The following is a 17,636-nucleotide window of genomic DNA, read 5'->3' on the forward strand; positions in this document are numbered from 1 at the left end:
GGAGATAATAATACTAAGATGGTGATTAAATGTGGTATTATTATTATTCCACAGGATAACTGAAAAGCTGCATTTTATGTGCAGAAAAACTGGACACCACAAAGGGTATTCTCACCAGCCAGTTCTAATAGCCGCCTACCCCTTCCCAAGTTCTTACCCATTTTGCTTCCAAACCTCACTTGTTGCAATGCCTTATATTCAGATCATGCAATGCTTTTACTTCAATTCCAATGTTTTATTATTTTTGCAAAACCAACATTTCAAATCAGATATGAAAAACAGAAAAGGCACCGTGATCAATACATTGCAGAACAACACATCAGGACCATTCATACCATGTGGTTCAATCTAGCAGTTTGGTTTTATATATATATATATATATAAAAGATTTAAACATCTGATTTAAAGTCCTTCATTTACAGAGTTGCACTGTATGAGTTTCTCTTTGAAATATACTGTCTGTCGTAGTTTGTCATGATAGGCCATATGATGGAGGTGAGGAAATCAACTGTTATAGTTGCTAAGCAACTGCAACACACTCCTTAAACTTGCTGGGATCTACTGCATTGCTTGATCATAGTCTAGAGGCCATGGTGGGGGTGGCAGAATGCAGTTGACTGCTACATAACCCTTGCAGCAGAGATAGAGAACCTGTAGTCCTGCAGATGTTGCCCGGCTACAAGTTCCATCATCCTCAACTGGCTGGTGCAGATGGGAGCAGGACTAACATCTGTAGTGCCACAGATCCCACATCCATCCCTTGCAGGGTCAACAGTTCAACCCAATTACTCATACCCTTCACTTGGAGCCACATTTGCCCTCAAGTGCATGATTAGCTTGTACTTCCAGAGCACAAGAACATCCCTCAAGAAATGGGGTAAAAGGTCCTGCAATCGTATTCCCCATCTTGTATGTTTATTCATTTAGAAGGTAAGTTTATATGCTATGGAAGGGTTAGCCAACATGGTATCCTCCTGATGTTGGACTACAACTTCCATCAGTCACAGCTAGCATGACCGGTTGTCAAGGATGTTCAAGTCCAACATCTGGAGGGCACCAGATTTGCTACCCTTGACATAAGGGAAGGGACTAGCTAAGGAAAAACGGGGTGAGATGAGCAGCCAATGGTGAAAGTTTCTAAATTTTGCCAGCCATGCCTGTGGAAAAGGCACTTAATGCCATATGCAGCAATATGAATTAACTGGATGTTTCAGGATAGCATTAACTCTTCATCAATAGAATGCATGAGAAAGGCAAGTGAGGGACCAGCTACTTTTCTTATTTACAAGTGAATTCTTAATTGATTTGTAAGTCTAGACCTTGAAACCCATTCTAAGAGAGTCCTTTCCCTGTTCTACATGGGCTCACATTCCACTTTTTGCAAGAGATGAACTTACACAATTCTGAAAGCATGAAGGTCGTATCATCACTGCCTTCCAAGAACAAAGTTGTTTTGTTCCCCTCAAATCACTGCACCAAAATCTGGCATTTAATTATCTATTGCCCCACAACTGTGATGTATTGATGGCTTGTTACCAGTGATTCTAGTTAATTCTGTGTTCCCTCCCATTGGACTTTGCTGGTTTGTGAACTTAGATACAAGGCCTCTCCTTTCCACTTCCAAGCAAAACACTTTTCAGAAGCTTTCAAAGTTCTAATTAATACTAATGGTCTATATTTTGGACATATATTTTTGGTGTTCATACTTATTGGATGGGGCAGTTATTCATGTTTTTGAGTGATTTTTGTGAGTGAACACTTAATATAGTTATTTTGTTGTATACTTCATATATGTTTCATTTTGATATTTTTTTTATTGTCGATTGTATGCTGTTGTCTCTGGAAACTGCTTTGTGACTCCTCCTGTGTAAAGCGATACATAAATGGGAGACCTGCTCTAATTCAACTGAGATCAATTGCTGAGCTCTGCTCATTTTGCCTCTAATTGATGGCCTAAGTTTGCATATCACAGTATACCAGGTAATGGTTTGCTGGAATGTGCTTTTCAGAGCTGCTTTTGTCCCTTTCCTGCAAGTGGACCCAAACCATTATCCCTGGCTTAGCATTAGAGCAAAACAAACCATGACCCCAGCTTTAGAGGTAACACTAAGCCAGGAATCATTGTTTCTTTTGCTCTAACAAAGCATCATCAGTAAGCCAAGGACAAACCTTGGCTACAGATCAGGGTATGCTGAGACTGAAACAAACCACAATTTCTGCTTCAGGTGTAATGCTAAGTCAAGGATCACAGTTTATTTCAAGCTAAGTGGCCAAGATCACAATAATTTTGGTGTTCAGTTAGCCACTAGGTATAGTTTCCCATAACATGTAAGTGAAGTGGAACTCATCACAGCCCAAGCTGATTTCCCTGAGAAGTTACTGGAGACAGTTCTCATTCTGTGCAAATGATGCTCAATGCACTACAGCAGAGTGCTTTTGGACATTTGTGTCAGGCAAATTAAATCCTGCGGGGAGAGTGCCCGTTCTTCGGTTTCTCCCTACTGAAATGCAACACCTGAGGATTGCTAACACATGAACACTGCATTGCATTGCAGACCCATCTTTTAAGCCCCAACCACCCACCATTTCAAACCCATTCATGCCGCTAATCACACCAGCTTGAATGGTTCGTCATTGAGAGAGATACAGACGTTCCTCAATTTCCTTCCAACTTCACCATCATGCCACTCCAACTAGCTTAAGAGTCCAGCCATGCTGCAGAGGGAGAAGTGAAGGAACAGCAGAGGGCAGCATGATCTTCAGTCCTTTGCCTGGGGCTACCTGCCATTTCAAAGGTTCAGAGAATCCCAACATAGTCACCTACAACAAGGATACAAAAGTTGTTTATTTGTTACTTTATACAAAAACATTGTAAGATAATTAGGCTAGGTTCACATAGCTAGCAATCTCCATATTGGTCTTGCAGAACATGTGGAACCACCAAGCAGCTCATAACCTGACTAGTAATGTATATTATGATTGCACATCTTTTCTCAGTGACATGGCCACCCTGCCGCAGCATCCTAGCTGGGCCATGAGCCCAATGCAGGTACTGTGTGTCAATCACATGGGGAGAACCAGTGAGGAGTAGTGGTTAGTGTTAGACTGGGAGACCAGGGTCCAAATCCCCACTTAGCCATGAAGCTCACTAGGTGATCCTGGACCAGTAACAGTCTCTCAGTCTAACCTACCTCACAGGGTTGCTGTGAGGAGAAAATGGAGTGGGGGAGCACAATGTACTGCTTTTAAGCTTCTTGGGGGAATGGTGGGATATAAACATGAGAAATATAAACAAACAGCTACTGCAAGAAGGATCCCCATTGCACTAAACAACTCAACTGTCTTCAAACCATTCAGAATTGGGGTGGAAGGAATGTTCAGAATAAAGCACAATGATTTCAGAAATATCCTCTGCTTCGTAAGAGTTTCCAAGAAAGGAAGAATATGGAAATGGCAAGTTTCAATTAGGGATAAGGTTTTCACTGTGCTCTTTAAGAGAAAACTGTACCACTGTAAAAACAAACTGTACCAAGATTGTAAAGAGGTGACTGCCTTTATCAAGCTTACTGCAGTTAAGAAAATACCAAGAAAAAATAACTTTAAGGCACAGACATCTGCCAAGCACTTGCTTACTGGCTTAAGGCCTGAAGAGTCTAGGGATTGTGGGTAGCCTGAACAGGCACAAAACTACCACTGCTTCCTTCCCAACAAGAGGACAGAGTATCCATCTGCATAGATTTATCTCTTGTCAGAAATGAATAATTAAAAAGTGATTGCAGAGCACGGGGTAGACCACATACACAGGATGCAAGAGGAAGCAAATAACATTCTTATAAAATGGCATTTAAAGATGTGAATTCTGTTTTCAGATGGCATTTTGCTGTTTAAGTCTATTACAGAACATTCTGGCAAGTATCTAGCTACAATTGCCTATTGAAGGAAGGAGCTTCTCTGATTATTTGCAGCAATCTAATTTTCTGAAGAGTCATAGGGCAATTTTAGGAGGGAAAACCTGCCGCTGCCAGATGGTGCAGCAAGATGGGAACATGTGCCAACCCTGAAAGCTCTACACTGCCTGCATGATTCAAGGCGTTAGAGATGGCCTAAGAGCCCTAACCAGCTTTGGGCCCAAATATCTGCCAGAGCATCTCCTCCAATGCCAGACAGCTTGATCTTAAGATCAGCCAGTGGGGAGGTGGAGGGAGCAGCTCTGTTCACAGGCCCCGCCAGGATTCAGGTTGAGGGGATGTATAGAAGGAACTTATCTGTGGTAAGACCACATCTCTGGAATGATCTCCTCTACAAGTGAATTTCAGTTCAATTTATTTCTGATAATAGAAGATTTACCCTGAGCATCAACATATGTGTTTTAATTAGCTCTTACAATTTCCACCCTCATTTGAATATGCTTTAGTTATATTTGCTGTATTTTTGTTGATATGTTTTGATGTGTATCACCCTGAGCTCTTTCTGAGACTGGCTAATTATAAATATGCCAGATAAATTAATCTCTTGGAAATACTCAGCGACTAGATTGACCACTGACAGGCTGCCTTCCTACACTGTAGTTACTACTTCTCCTGCTGCCCACCTCACCCAACTGCATTACTTATAGGGAACAGAGGCTGCAGCCTCTGTGTTAATTTGTGGCCTCCTCACAAAAGGAAAAGAAGAGAATCTAGGAAGGCACATGACTGACAGGGAAATGCAAACAATGCACGCCTATCATTTTCTGGTGTGGGCATCATAGTGACCTGGAGCCAGCTGGAAGTCCAGCAAATCTGCAGCCCTAAAGTGGGCAAGAGCAACAAGAGCAGTGCATGGGGTGGGGGAGATGGAAGGAGCTACTTGCCTTCATGCTGGGCAGTTTTCCCTGCCCCTCAGAGGTTAAACCCAGCTAATCAGATAACTGGGGAAGTGCCCTAACAGCATGAAAATGCAGGTTCAACTCCTGGTATTTCCAGTTAAAAAGATCTCAAGAAGCAGAGCTAGGAGACAGCTTTGCTCAAGACCATCAGCAGCCACGTTCAGGATCAGGAACAATCCAGCCTCCTCTTGGTCAGTCAGGGTTTAGGTTGCCATCATTTAGCAGAAATGGGTACCCATGTATGGAGCACATGAACATGGATGATATGAAGTGATACTTGAAGGGGTACTTTGCCTTTCCAGAGCAAATATGCATATGAATCTGATATGGAGATTCTGTGGTGCATTTCCTTTCAAGCAAAATCCAGCACAACTTCTACTGTATCTTGGCAAAGGTAACTGAGAGGGCGTTATCTGGTCATGCCTGGAATAGACAGACCAATAGCCAGACTAAAGTAATTTCATATTTGTATTGAATACGGGGTATTCAAGTTCCTGCTAGAGCCATTAAAATTATTCTTTGTCATAACAAAGGCTCAAGAAATGTTAAAAATTACTGAGATGCCAGTAGACGCAATTTTCAGGCCTGCTTTCCCTTCTTTCCTTACTTTAGTGGTTGCAGATGAGGCAGGTGATGGAAGAATCAACACACTGCTTTCTGGCCAAGTCAAGAAGATGGCATAGACTGTTTCTCCCTTTGAAGTGTACCTGAGAAAATATATAGCAAAGCAAAGTTGTGGAAACAGACACAAAAGTTCCAAAGCAAAGAAAAAGCATCCATCTTTTGTAGGAGCAGAACATCTGTTTCGGAAATACCTTCCCTTGCTGATGTTTGCAGGGATCTAGTGCTTCTTCCACCTTCTCATGTTGTGGCTGCGTGGCCAAGAATGATGAAAGCCTCAAAGTCCACCTTTACACTCACACCCCCTAAAAGCAAACATTGCATGACAGTCTGTCCTTGCTTTTCAACTGCTGCCGTCACCAACATGGAGGTGGGTCTGGCAGGGGCCTGTGGAAACTTTCCATTAGAGTTCTATGCTGGGCTATTCTCTTTTAAATGTTCTCTGCTCCTGAAAGACTTTCGGAATTGGTATTCTCTCATCTCTCCCTCTACTTAGGATTTAGCGAATCACCATGTCATAGCTGATGTATGAGGGAGCTTTTAATAGCAAAAATTATTCCTGCATTGAATGGGGGTTGAACTAGATGACCCTCAGGATCCCTTCCAACTCTTCAATTCTGTGATCTACAAAAAGCTGCCTTGGAGATAATTGGTTATTGACAATTTGTGCACCTTTTAGATAAATAAAATAACTACCCCCAATGTAGCAAATACCAAAAAGTCAACCAAGAAAATTTAAAAGTGTAACCAGAATTTAAACAAAACAAAACCATTTGTGGCTTCAGATGTTAAATCTAACACAAACCTTCTCATTAAGTAAAATAAAGCAAAGCACAGTAAGAAAAGAAAGCAGTAATCTGAATAGCACACCTTCATGGGCTTTGGGTGCTGAAAGAGCAGAGAAGTGCAGTCCAATCAAATACTTTAACAGCCTGCATCACCTGTGATTGACAATACTTTATGTCTTTTTCTAAGGTGAGGCCTCTTGCATATCAGTTTCCTTTGAACTACTGCAGCACATGCAAAAGGTTTGCCCTTCTTACTACCTCAGTAAAATAGTGTCTAGTAATAAAGGCTTATAGAGACTAGATCTTCTTTCACACCTGAATTTGTGTAAGATACTACAAAAGGAATTTTGTGCAAGTGTGCTCGTTCCTAAAGAGGTTCTAACACAGTTTACTCATCACATTAAGGCCAACACTGCAATCAAATATACATGAAGACACTGTGACATCTCCTCTTGTTGCTATGCAAATAATGGTTAACTACAGGTAGCTGAAGCATTAGATGCTACCTCCCTGAATCTTCAAGAAGAAGCCCACTTTTGTATTAGTTTTTGCCATACCATGTGCTGCAAGTGCAATTCTCCTTTTGTATTCTCCATGGCTTTGATTCATAAATGGCCTCCCCATTAATGCCTAGCCACTTCCCAAGGGCTAGGAGCCTCTCTTGGAAGACTGGAGCGATCACCCCTTCTTTTGTGGGTCCCACATTGAGAAGATAGTTTCCACCATAGCTCACAGTTTGCACAAGTTCCTGTAGTAAAGACAGAAACAAAAACATATAAACATTTTTAAGTCAAGAGAGAAAGAAAGTCATTCCCCAAAGCAGCAATAAGATTGCAAGTGCCTGTTTAACTAGTCCAGTCCTTTACACTGAGAAAGGATACTCTAGAACAGGGGAGATAACATGGCCCACAATACCTCAAAGACCGCTTCTGCCCATATGAACCAACCTGGACCCTGCACTCATCCTCTGAGGCCCTTCTTCATGTGCCTTCTCTGTTAGAGGTCCGGACAGTGGCAACATGACAAGGGGCCTTTTCTGCAGGGGCTCCCCCATTTGTGGAATGCTCTCCCCAGGGAGGCTCTCCTGGCACCTTCACTACATATCTTTAAGTGTCAGGCAAAAACAGGTCTTTAGCTTTTAACTATCTGTGACCTTTTAGAAGCAAATGGGATGTTTTAATGTCCTTCTCTTTCCTCTTGGTTTTAATGTATCTATGTTGGGTTTACTGTCTGTTCGTAAGTCGTTTTGGGTTTCATTGGGCAAGATAAAGCAACTAACAAATGTTAATAATAATAGTAGCAGCAGCAGCAGCAGTCCAACATCTGGGGGGACAACACATCAGCCACCCCTGCTGTAGAACAACACACAGACACCTGCCTCCTTTTTCCTGACTTAGGAAATTCCATAACCACACAAGTATCCAACATTATAGTAAAATATTCACATTGCAGAATGTATCCTGCTGCTCTTGCAGTAATTTCAACAAACTGACTCAGATAAACATACAAAGCAAAATTTTCACCAAACATAAATATCTTGCATGCTCATGTTTGATGCCTCGAACTTTTGTGGGGGATTTAAGTTGGGAAGAAGGAAAAGGGCCTGTCTGAGCAGGTGTGGTGGTGGCATTTCATGCCAGTTCTTATCCTCTCCTTCACCTTCTATCTTATGCAGTCCCTTCAAAAGTCAACAAAAAGGATGACTGCTTATGGTTTTGCATGGTTTGTTCTCTTTTCAGGTATTCATCTGTGGTTGTAGGAGGCAGTCAGTTTGGGGAAGATTGAAAAAGCCTTTTTTAAAAAAAGATACTGAGCTTGTCCAGCACCATTTACATGGGCTTAAGCTGAAGTACAAAAGTATCTAGCATTTTCCTAAAGAATGTGGCCTACTTTAACTAGAGATGAGGCTCAATTCAAATCTCTGCTCTGGCTGTTGCAACCTCCAGGCAACTCTCTGCAAGCTTTTGCAACATCATTGCTGGATGGCCAATCCTTGGCCTTTGTTTACACTTCAAAGTGCTCACCTGAATGATGCTGGATTCATCCATGAGTTCATTGATTTGCATGTTGCTTCGATACCCCCAAGATCTCCTGTCAATAGAGCTGCACATCTCCCACTTGTGGTCTGGCAGAGTGCCAGGCTTGTATTTATCTTGACAGTTATAGAAACCTCCATGGTGGCAAGAGCAATTGATGCCCCATCGATCATTCACCACTACAGTATCCTAGAGGGAGAGATTCATATGAAATAACTGCAGCTGTTTCGTCTTATGCTACAATCTTCAATAATTACAGGTGCGTGTGAAATCCTCCAGATAAAACACAGCTTACTGTTTCAGGATAAAAATGGAAGTATCCAGTGTGTTCTGCTCATCCACTTTGCTTTGGATCAAAGACGGGGGACAGCAACACGAGGCCCTATAGATGGCTATAGAATCCCTGTTAGCACTCTGAAGAAAGTGGCCTCATTCACACAAAACCATGACTTGTGCCTGAGCTGGAACGAGCCTTAACAAAGGCTAGGGCTTGCACCCAGCTCCCTGACAGCGCAGTGAGGAAAAAGATTTTGCTACAGTTTAGTTTCAATGTCACAGAATCCTGGCTTGTTGTCTGCCCATTCCCAGATGACAGCAGCATTGGGTGGCAATCTGCATGTGGGAATGAGCCACTGCTGATGGAACTTCTGTATCACCTCACCTTAAGCAAATGCCTTTCAGCTGAGTTTGTACACCCATTCAGCTGCCTAGTTGCAGTGACAGACTGGATGAGGGTGCTGGATGGGGATAGGCTGCCTATGCTCTGGTAACATCGCATTAAGTCTAGTATAACATGCTACATGTGGGGCTACCTCTGAAGAGGCTTCATGAACTTCAGCTGGTGCAAAATCTGGCTGCCATATTTATAAGTGGAACTGGGATGATGAATAATCTAATAACAGCGCCAGCCATCTGTACGGGCTTTCAGCTGATTTCCAGGCCAAATTCAAAGTGCTAATTTTAACCTATAAAGTGACATATGGATGAACACTCTATTGCCTTAAGGCTTATGCAGTGTCTCTTCCCTGATGAACCTGCTCAGAACCTCCTGGTCATCTCTGAAGCCCTTTCCTGAATACCATCTCCAACGGCAGTGCAGAGAGTTGCCACATGAGAAAGTGCCTTTTCTCTTAGAGGCCCTCTGCCTTTGCATTACCTTCCCCAGAAAGGTGCACCTGGCTGCAAATCTAACATCTTTTCACTGTTGGGTTGGTTTTTTTAAAAAAAAATACTGTACACCCCAATATTTGAATACTGACACCATTCTCTGGCTAGCTCAATGGAAGGTTTTTAGCTGCTTACGGTTTTACGGTGATTGTGTGTGGTTAATTTTATGGCAGGAAGTGCCCTCTTGGAGGGACACATAGTGTGATCTTTTTTAGTTATTGTAGTTGTAGGTTTAAATATTTGTTTATAAACTGCCATGAGACCTTTGGGTATAATAAAGCAACACATATATAATCATAACCATAAGCTGATCCCGCATCAGAAGCAATTCATACATCTCACCCCGGAGGAAAGGGAAAGGGGCAGAATTTACAAAGGAGCACAAAAAAATGTGACAACCCCATATACCAGAAACCATTCTAAGAGAATCATCTCAAATGCAAACAAGGAGACTACCCTGTTCTTAACCTTTTTAACTGATCAGTAAACATGAAGGAAATTGAGATACCTTGACTGGACTGTCATTGTAAAGCCAGGCGAGGAAAGAGGTTGAGTTCCAGTAAGTATCTGGTGCCTCCCAGTCTCCATCAGACCAAATGAGATCTGGCTTGTATCTAAGATGCAAGTACCATTGTGTCATAAATCCGAGTTAGTCTTTCTGCAGAGATGAGCCACTAATAGCTGCTTATGGTATTCAATTATTTTGTAAATGTATTACAACAATTTATACCCCACATTTCTACACCAAGTGTGCTAATTGCACTTGTCTACAAATGACCAGGTCGACAGAAGCCTATTGTGCCAGTGGTCTGCATGCAAGAAACCTACATTCTTATTATAAAACTGGAGTTCTTTGTGCACTACAAACATGTTTTAGAAATGACAAAGTTATAGGGTTGCATATGTACTGCAGTTCCATAAAGCATAAAATTGGACACCTGGTACAGAACTTGAGTGGGGGTTTTTTGGGGGGGGGGGTAATGTTCCTAGCTCTGTCGTCTGTAAAGATATGCTTGAAAGTCTGTCAGCGTTGTTTGCTGAAATTCTGGAAGCCACTGTGGGCAAAACAAAAGGGGTTGACCTTTACGCTCACTAAGACTGCAATCCTATGCACCCTTACCTGTGTGCAAACCCCTGAACACAGTACGATTTCCATCTGAGTAAACATGCCTATAACAGAGCTGAGGGGGATGGGGCAAAGCTTGGCTACCATTTCTAAATAAGTAACCATGACAGGGCCTGAGAGGCAGAGCTTCAGTGGCTTGCCCAGCTATTTCCCCCTCTAAGACTATCAAAACAATACATGCATATGCATATATAGCCCTGGCATATATATCCTGCCCTTCCTCAAGGAGATCAGGACACTGCTTATGAACTTACCCATTTCATCCTCATAACAACCCACCAAGGTAGTTTAAGGGGACACATAGTGAACCATTTGAGATTTCATAGCTAAGTCATGGTTTCAACGTAGGAAACATGGTGGTAGAATGTTGGGACTATGGCAGAGGCGGCCTATGTAACTTTATACAGCCCCATACACTCTGTTAAGTGTTGGCAAGAACAATAACAATCTACCACCGCAACAAGTAGCAAGGGGAAACCTCTGAGCAACCCAATTTACTTGAAAGTCTCACTTTGTTCAATGGGGCTTGGTAGGGAGCAAGCATGTAAGTGGAGGTTGTTCAATCTTACCTCAAGACAAGCTCATAAAGCTCAGGCAGGACCTTGCCATAGACAAAAAACTGACTCTTGAAGCCATTTTTTTTGTCCAATAAATAGAGCGGGTTAAACCATTCAAAGAGGGAGTGGTACAGTCCATAGTGTATGTTCCTAAAGATTAAACAAAGGGGGAAACACAGTAATAGAATTAGATAGGTCTGGATGTCAGCAGAAGGCTGTGAAGCCCAGGACCCTGCACAGCAATAAGCTTCCACTCCCCACTTATTAACCCACATAGATACCTTTCTCTGAGAGCATCCCCCAGTTCACCCACCAAGTCTCGATGGGGCCCCGTATCTACCGAATTCCAGTTCCATGACACGTTCGACCCCCAGTTGGTGAAGCCTTCATGATGCTTTGTCGTCAACACCACATATCTGTAGGAACCAAAGACACAGGATTAGAAGGGAAGAAAATTAACCAACAATATTCCCAAATCTAACAGGGAGGGTAGGTGAGAGCTGAAGAGACTAGACCAAGATGGGCCTTCCCAACTTTGTTAAATCACTTCATTTTCTCTCACTCTGGCTGCACTTCCAGACTGTCACTATTTTCATGTGAGATTCAATCATGTACCAGCTAATTCAGGTTGTACAATTATAGCTGACTGGGAGGTCTTGCAGCAAATCCGCTTCCCCCAAAGGTCTGACTTTTTGCGCTAAGCGACAGGAAAATGAACTGGAAAGTTGGGATAACATTTGCTTTGATGCAATGGCATTTAACCACCCCACGAACAAATCAGAATGAATGCTCATTAAATAGCCAGTGGCATCTAATCTCCCTGCAACCAATTAGGACAAATGCTTAACAAACAAGTTGGCCTGAAAGACACTTAAGTAATGCTTCTATTTTGCCTTCTCCCTGTGTACAGTACTCTTCAAGACACTGTAAAAACAACTATTGCTTGTGTATTCTGCAAAAACACAGGTCTCTTCTTTTATTTTCCCAGTTTGATGACTGAAATTCCCTTTGTACGCTCAGATTCACCCTTTCTCCTCCATTCTTATTTCTGGTGCCTGTACAGCTGGGTTTTTTTCCATTTCTTGTTTTGCTGGCTTCTGTTTCTTCATTGCCCTGCATTTTGTCCAGTTACTACTTTTCTTTTTTTATTTTCATACTCTGGCCCCTTCTTATCTATCTCTTCCTCTCTGCGAGTGATTGAACTTCTTCCCCAAAATCTTCGACCTCTTGTAACTTCTGCAATGACTTCCCCATTCCACTTCCTTTTGTATCCCTCCCCCTCCCTTTACTGTATTGTATTCTATGGATAAGTCCTTTTAAATCAAGGGTTGTATACAATGCTACTCCGACAGAGCAGACTCAATGAAGATAGTGAACATAACTTAAGTCCATTAAGCAAACAATCTGTGAGCACCTAGAAAGGAATGCTGTGATCACCAATAGTCAGCATGGATTTCTGAAAAATAAGTCATGTCAGACTAACCTGATCTCATTTTTTGACAGAATTACAAGCCTGGTAGATGAAGGGAACGCAGTGGATGTAGTCTACCTTGATTTCAGCAAGGCATTTGACAAGGTGCCCCATGATATTCTTGTAAAGAAGCTGGTAAAATGCGGTCTTGACTATGCTACCACTCAGTGGATTTGTAACTGGCTGACTGACCGGACCCAAAGGGTGCTCATCAATGGTTCCTCTTCATCCTGGAGAAGAGTGACTAGTGGGGTGCCACAGGGTTCTGTCTTGGGCCCGGTCTTATTCAACATCTTTATCAACGACTTGGATGATGGACTCAAGGGCATCCTGATCAAATTTGCAGATGACACCAAACTGGGAGGGGTGGCTAACACCCCAGAAGACAGGATCACACTTCAAAACGACCTTGACAGATTAGAGAACTGGGCCAAAACAAACAAGATGAATTTTAACAGGGAGAAATGTAAAGTATTGCACTTGGGCAAAAAAAATGAGAGGCACAAATACAAGATGGGTGACACCTGGCTTGAGAGCAGTACATGTGAAAAGGATCTAGGAGTCTTGGTTGACCACAAACTTAACATGAGCCAACAGTGTGACGCGGCAGCTAAAAAAGCCAATGCAATTCTGGGCTGCATCAATAGGAGTATAGCATCTAGATCAAGGGAAGTTATAGTGCCACTGTATTCTGCTCTGGTCAGACCTCACCTGGAGTACTGTGTCCAGTTCTGGGCACCACAGTTCAAGAAGGACACTGACAAACTAGAACGTGTACAGAGGAGGGCAACCAAAATGGTCAAAGGCCTGGAAACAATGCCTTATGAGGATCGGCTAAGGGAGCTGGGCATGTTTAGCCTGGAGAAGAGGAGGTTAAGGGGTGATATGATAGCCATGTTCAAATATATAAAAGGATGTCACATAGAGGAGGGAGAAAGGTTGTTTTCTGCTGCTCCAGAGAAGCGGACACGGAGCAATGGATACAAACTACAAGAAAGAAGATTCCACCTAAACATTAGGAAGAACTTCCTGACAGTAAGAGCTGTTCGACAGTGGAATTTGCTGCCAAGGAGTGTGGTGGAGTCTCCTTCTTTGGAGGTCTTTAAGCAGAGGCTTGACAACCATATGTCAGGAGTGCTCTGATGGTGTTTCCTGCTTGGCAGGGGGTTGGACTCGATGACCCTTGTGGTCTCTTCCAACTCTATGATTCTATGATTCTATGATTCTATGATTCAATGGGTCTACTTGAAGTAGGACTTAGTTGGATACAATTGTATGGCACATACCTTTTGAGGTGTTTCCTCAATAAGCCTATAATTTTAAATTAGACCATCCCAACAGCAATGTCTGGAAAATGGCTAGCCCAGCCTCATAAGAAGCCTCACCAAGAGATAGGGTGTGCTAGCTGGTCAAGAACTGAATGAATGAGGGAGGACTACGGCAAAACCTTTTGCACCCCAACTGGATAAGACTAATTGCCTATCTAGTTCAGCATCCTGAACTTCTGGGAAGTCCCCAAGCAGCACCTGTCTGAAGGCAATAGTTTTCTCATTACCACATATTTCAGCAGGAAATTTCAAAACTTAATTATGTGTCTTAGTATGTATTTTACATTTTTGTAAATCCAAAATCAACTGCATGTCAATTTTATTGGGTGATGCTGTGACAGAATTTAGGAAAGGGCCATAGCTTTGCAGAGCATTTGCTTTGCAGACAGAATATCCCAAGATCATTCCCTGGCATCTCCAGGTAAAGCTGGGAGAGGAAGTGACACAGTTCAGTGCAACACCTTCATTCTTCTGCAGGTTAAGACTGTACTCAAGCTAGACTCAAGCCTAGAAAATATAGCTATATCCTAATAATTATGAATGCTATAATAGTTTTGCAATGATTTATATTATGAAAGAGCAATGGTGTGTAGTAACAATAATTTTCTATGCAAGAGTATTTTATCCATCGCAGAACAATGAAAATGCCACGCAATAAAAAATATTGCAACATAAATTAAATGAATTATGCGCAGCATTATCCTTTCCAAAGATGCTGTGTAGGAATAATTTGCTATGCGCTACATCATTATGCAAATAACAGATTATACACAGCATAACCACATAATAAAAAGAAAACACTACTATGCAGTTACAAGGCGGTATGTAAGGCCAGTAGCATTCCATACCAAATTATTAAAAACAGCATTATTACAGCTAAGCGTATAAAGGATAAGGTAAGGCACATAATTCTTTATAAAGTACACCTCCACTTGTAACAATGCTAATTATTCGTCCATCTTTAGTTGCAAAAATGCTACAAAGTCCTAATAAGATCCGATATCATTCAATGCGTTTTCATGTTAACAGCTATATATATTCCTGATATTCCTGATATTGTTTCTGTGACTGTTGTTTTAAACTGCTTTTGATGTTCTTTTTTATGTTGTAGTCCACCCTGGGACCTTAGGGTTAAGGGCGGGAAATTCATAACAACAACTGCGATTAACACAGTCCGCGCGGTGCTGTTTGTCACATGGATACATAATACACCACTATTATTATTACTGCTCAATCGTGCTAAGCCCCAGGCCGGCCGCTATGCAGAAGCGGCCTCTGCTGCCCGCTCCGCCCGTCTGCTGCTGACCTGGCGCCGGCCTGCTGGAAGAGCTGCGCCCACTGCCGGGGCTGGAAGTCGTGGGCGGTGAAGCGGGGGGCGAAGTCCGCGTAGCTGGTGCCTGGCGGGAAGCGCGCCTGGACGAAGCGGTCGAAGTCGGGCTGCTTCTCGCCCCGCCAGTGCCACCAGAACCATTCGGAGCCCCAGGCCGGCACCGAGAAGACTCCCCAGTGGACGAACACGCCGACCTTGGCGGCGTCGAACCAGCCCGGCAGCGGCCGAGCGTCCAAGCTGGGCCAGTCGGGGGTGTAGCGCTGAGGGGGCGCCGAGGCAGAGGCTGACCCGACGAAGCAGAGCCACGCCACCGCCGCCCGCAGGAAAAGCCCCCGGCCCGTCTCCATGTCTTTCCCCTCGGCAATCGCCGCTCAGAACGGCGCTCGCCAATTGGCACCAGTAAGCGCTTCCCTCGGCCAATCGCAGCCTCGCTCCCATATGTAAATCATGCATAATAAGTGTGCGACCCGTCCGGGGGATGAAAGCGAGCAGCTGATAGCGCGAGGGAGTGAGAGCGGCATACATTATAGCTACAGGAGCGGAACTCAAGCAGTTTCCCAAGGGCTTGGGTCTCGAGAAAGGAAATGGGCGGTGTGGCTTGTACAGTATTTCATTTTTTTTAGAAGAATCGCTAGACGGAAGTCTTTTCCAAGGCGGTTTCCATAAGAGGTTAAAATAGAAAGGCGTACCAACAGTTAAAAGGGGGGGGGGGGGAAGCTGTCGCATAAACTCTGAATGGTAGCTCCAAAGGCAAGCCGGATGCACTGACTGCAGTACCAGATCCGAGTTCAAATCCTCAGCCATGAAATGCACTAGATGACTTTGGGCCGGTCACCAACTCATAGCCTGACCTAGCTTGAAGGGTTGTTGCGAGGATTAAAAAATAGGGAGAATCATGTATCCTGCCTCAACTTCCTCATTCATAAGTATAATAAATAAAAGTAGCAATAAAAAAAATCCAACTGGCTTACTAATACCATTTCAGAGCATATAAACCTTAAAACTATTATAACACACAACTTTTGTGCCAATGCCATCTGTCCTCAGTGCCTATGTGTGTGTATGTATATATATATATATATGTATACATATATATGTATTTGCTTTCGTATATATATACACATATATATACATATACACATATACACATATATACATATACACATATGTATATATATATATGTATATGCAGGTTTTGGTGTCCTCGGGTGTCTTCCCGTGTAAAAGTTGGGGTGTCTAGTCGCCTAGACACCCCAACTTTTACACGGGAAGACACCCGAGGACACCAAAACCTGCATTCCTGTACCCGTGAAAATCTACGAAAGCAAATATATGTATATATGTATATCCCAGGCGGGAATTTCATAGTTGGGGTTTTGTTTTGTTTTTGAAATAATTTTTATTAAAGATTTTCATGAACTACAAAAGAATGTGCAATGTCTCTTTTTTGTTGTTCAGATCAGGGAATTTCATAGTTGTACAGTGGTACCCCTGGTTATGCACTTAATTCGTTCTGGAGGTCCGTTCTTAACCTGAAACTGTTCTTAACCTGAAGCACCACTTTAGCTAATGGGGCCTTCCGCTGCTGTTGCGCCGCCGCGCGATTTCTGTTCTCCACCTGAAGCAAAGTTCTTAAACTGAGTTACTATTTCTGGGTTAGCGGAGTCTGTAACCTGAAGCGTCTGTAACCTGAAGCGTATGTAACCTGAGGTACCACTGTAGTAGGATGATCACTAAGAAGGCAGGTCATATCTGCCAGCCAAACTGGTTGTACTGCTCGGTCTCTTCTGGAGCTTATCTTAAAGAAAAGGCAGACTGGTAGAGCTGGAGGCAACCTGGATCCAAATGGTTTGACAGCAGGTTCTTCTTCCATCTCACACAGCATGAGGCCTGGTTTTTCTGGGGAAAACTGATTTACTCCTTAACTTTGCTTACCCCTGGGCTGACGCTCCACATGACTGGTTCAGCCATGACTGCTTCCTCCTTCAGCCATGACAAGTGTGACATTACCACACTATGAATTCTTGGTTCTGGCAAGTGTCATAGGGCAGTGTGTAAATGCTACTCGTGTTTATTTTAATATAACTACATTTATAGCCAACCTTTTTTCCAAGGAGCTCAAGCTGGTGTATATGGTTCTCCCCTCCCCCATTTTATCCTCACAATAATCCTGTGAGGTAGGTTAGCCGAGTGAGGATTTGAACTCTGGTCTCCCAGGTCCCAGTCCATCCCTCGATAACCACTCGATACAACCTCGATACAACCTGTGATCAGTTTTAACTTGCCTGGCATGTTGTATAAGACTTAAGTGTACACATGGAGCTGAATGAGAGGGTAGAGATCGT

The 17,636-nt window shown here is 43.0% G+C and overlaps 1 protein-coding gene across 1 annotated transcript; it reads right to left on the minus strand.

Annotated features, from left to right (window-relative positions):
* Positions 1-214: 214 nt before the first annotated feature.
* On the minus strand, positions 215-15,700 carry FUCA1 (alpha-L-fucosidase 1). Its single transcript, XM_083452010.1, has 8 exons — positions 15,268-15,700; positions 11,444-11,578; positions 11,175-11,312; positions 9,988-10,093; positions 8,301-8,501; positions 6,834-7,024; positions 5,475-5,574; positions 215-2,820 (listed from the first exon to the last, which is right to left on the minus strand). Exons 1-8 carry the CDS (start codon positions 15,636-15,638, stop codon positions 2,680-2,682), a joined length of 1,383 nt encoding a protein of 460 aa, XP_083308136.1. The 5' UTR covers positions 15,639-15,700; the 3' UTR covers positions 215-2,679.
* Between the last annotated feature and the right edge of the window lie 1,936 nt (positions 15,701-17,636).

Source organism: Podarcis tiliguerta, assembly GCF_965153285.1.
Source record: "Podarcis tiliguerta genome assembly, chromosome: 8".
NCBI lineage: Eukaryota > Metazoa > Chordata > Lepidosauria > Squamata > Lacertidae > Podarcis > Podarcis tiliguerta.

Excerpts from the sequence above, each read along its gene's own strand:
- FUCA1 (XM_083452010.1), bottom strand. The coding sequence starts at position 15,638 with ATGGAGACGGGCCGGGGGCTTTTCCTGCGGGCGGCGGTGGCGTGGCTC. Across the intron at positions 8,502-9,987 it reads ACAATGACAGTCCAGTCAAG|GATACTGTAGTGGTGAATGA; the intron begins GTATCTCAATTT and ends CTCTCCCTCTAG. Across the intron at positions 7,025-8,300 it reads ATGAATCCAGCATCATTCAG|GAACTTGTGCAAACTGTGAG; the intron begins GTGAGCACTTTG and ends TCTTTACTACAG.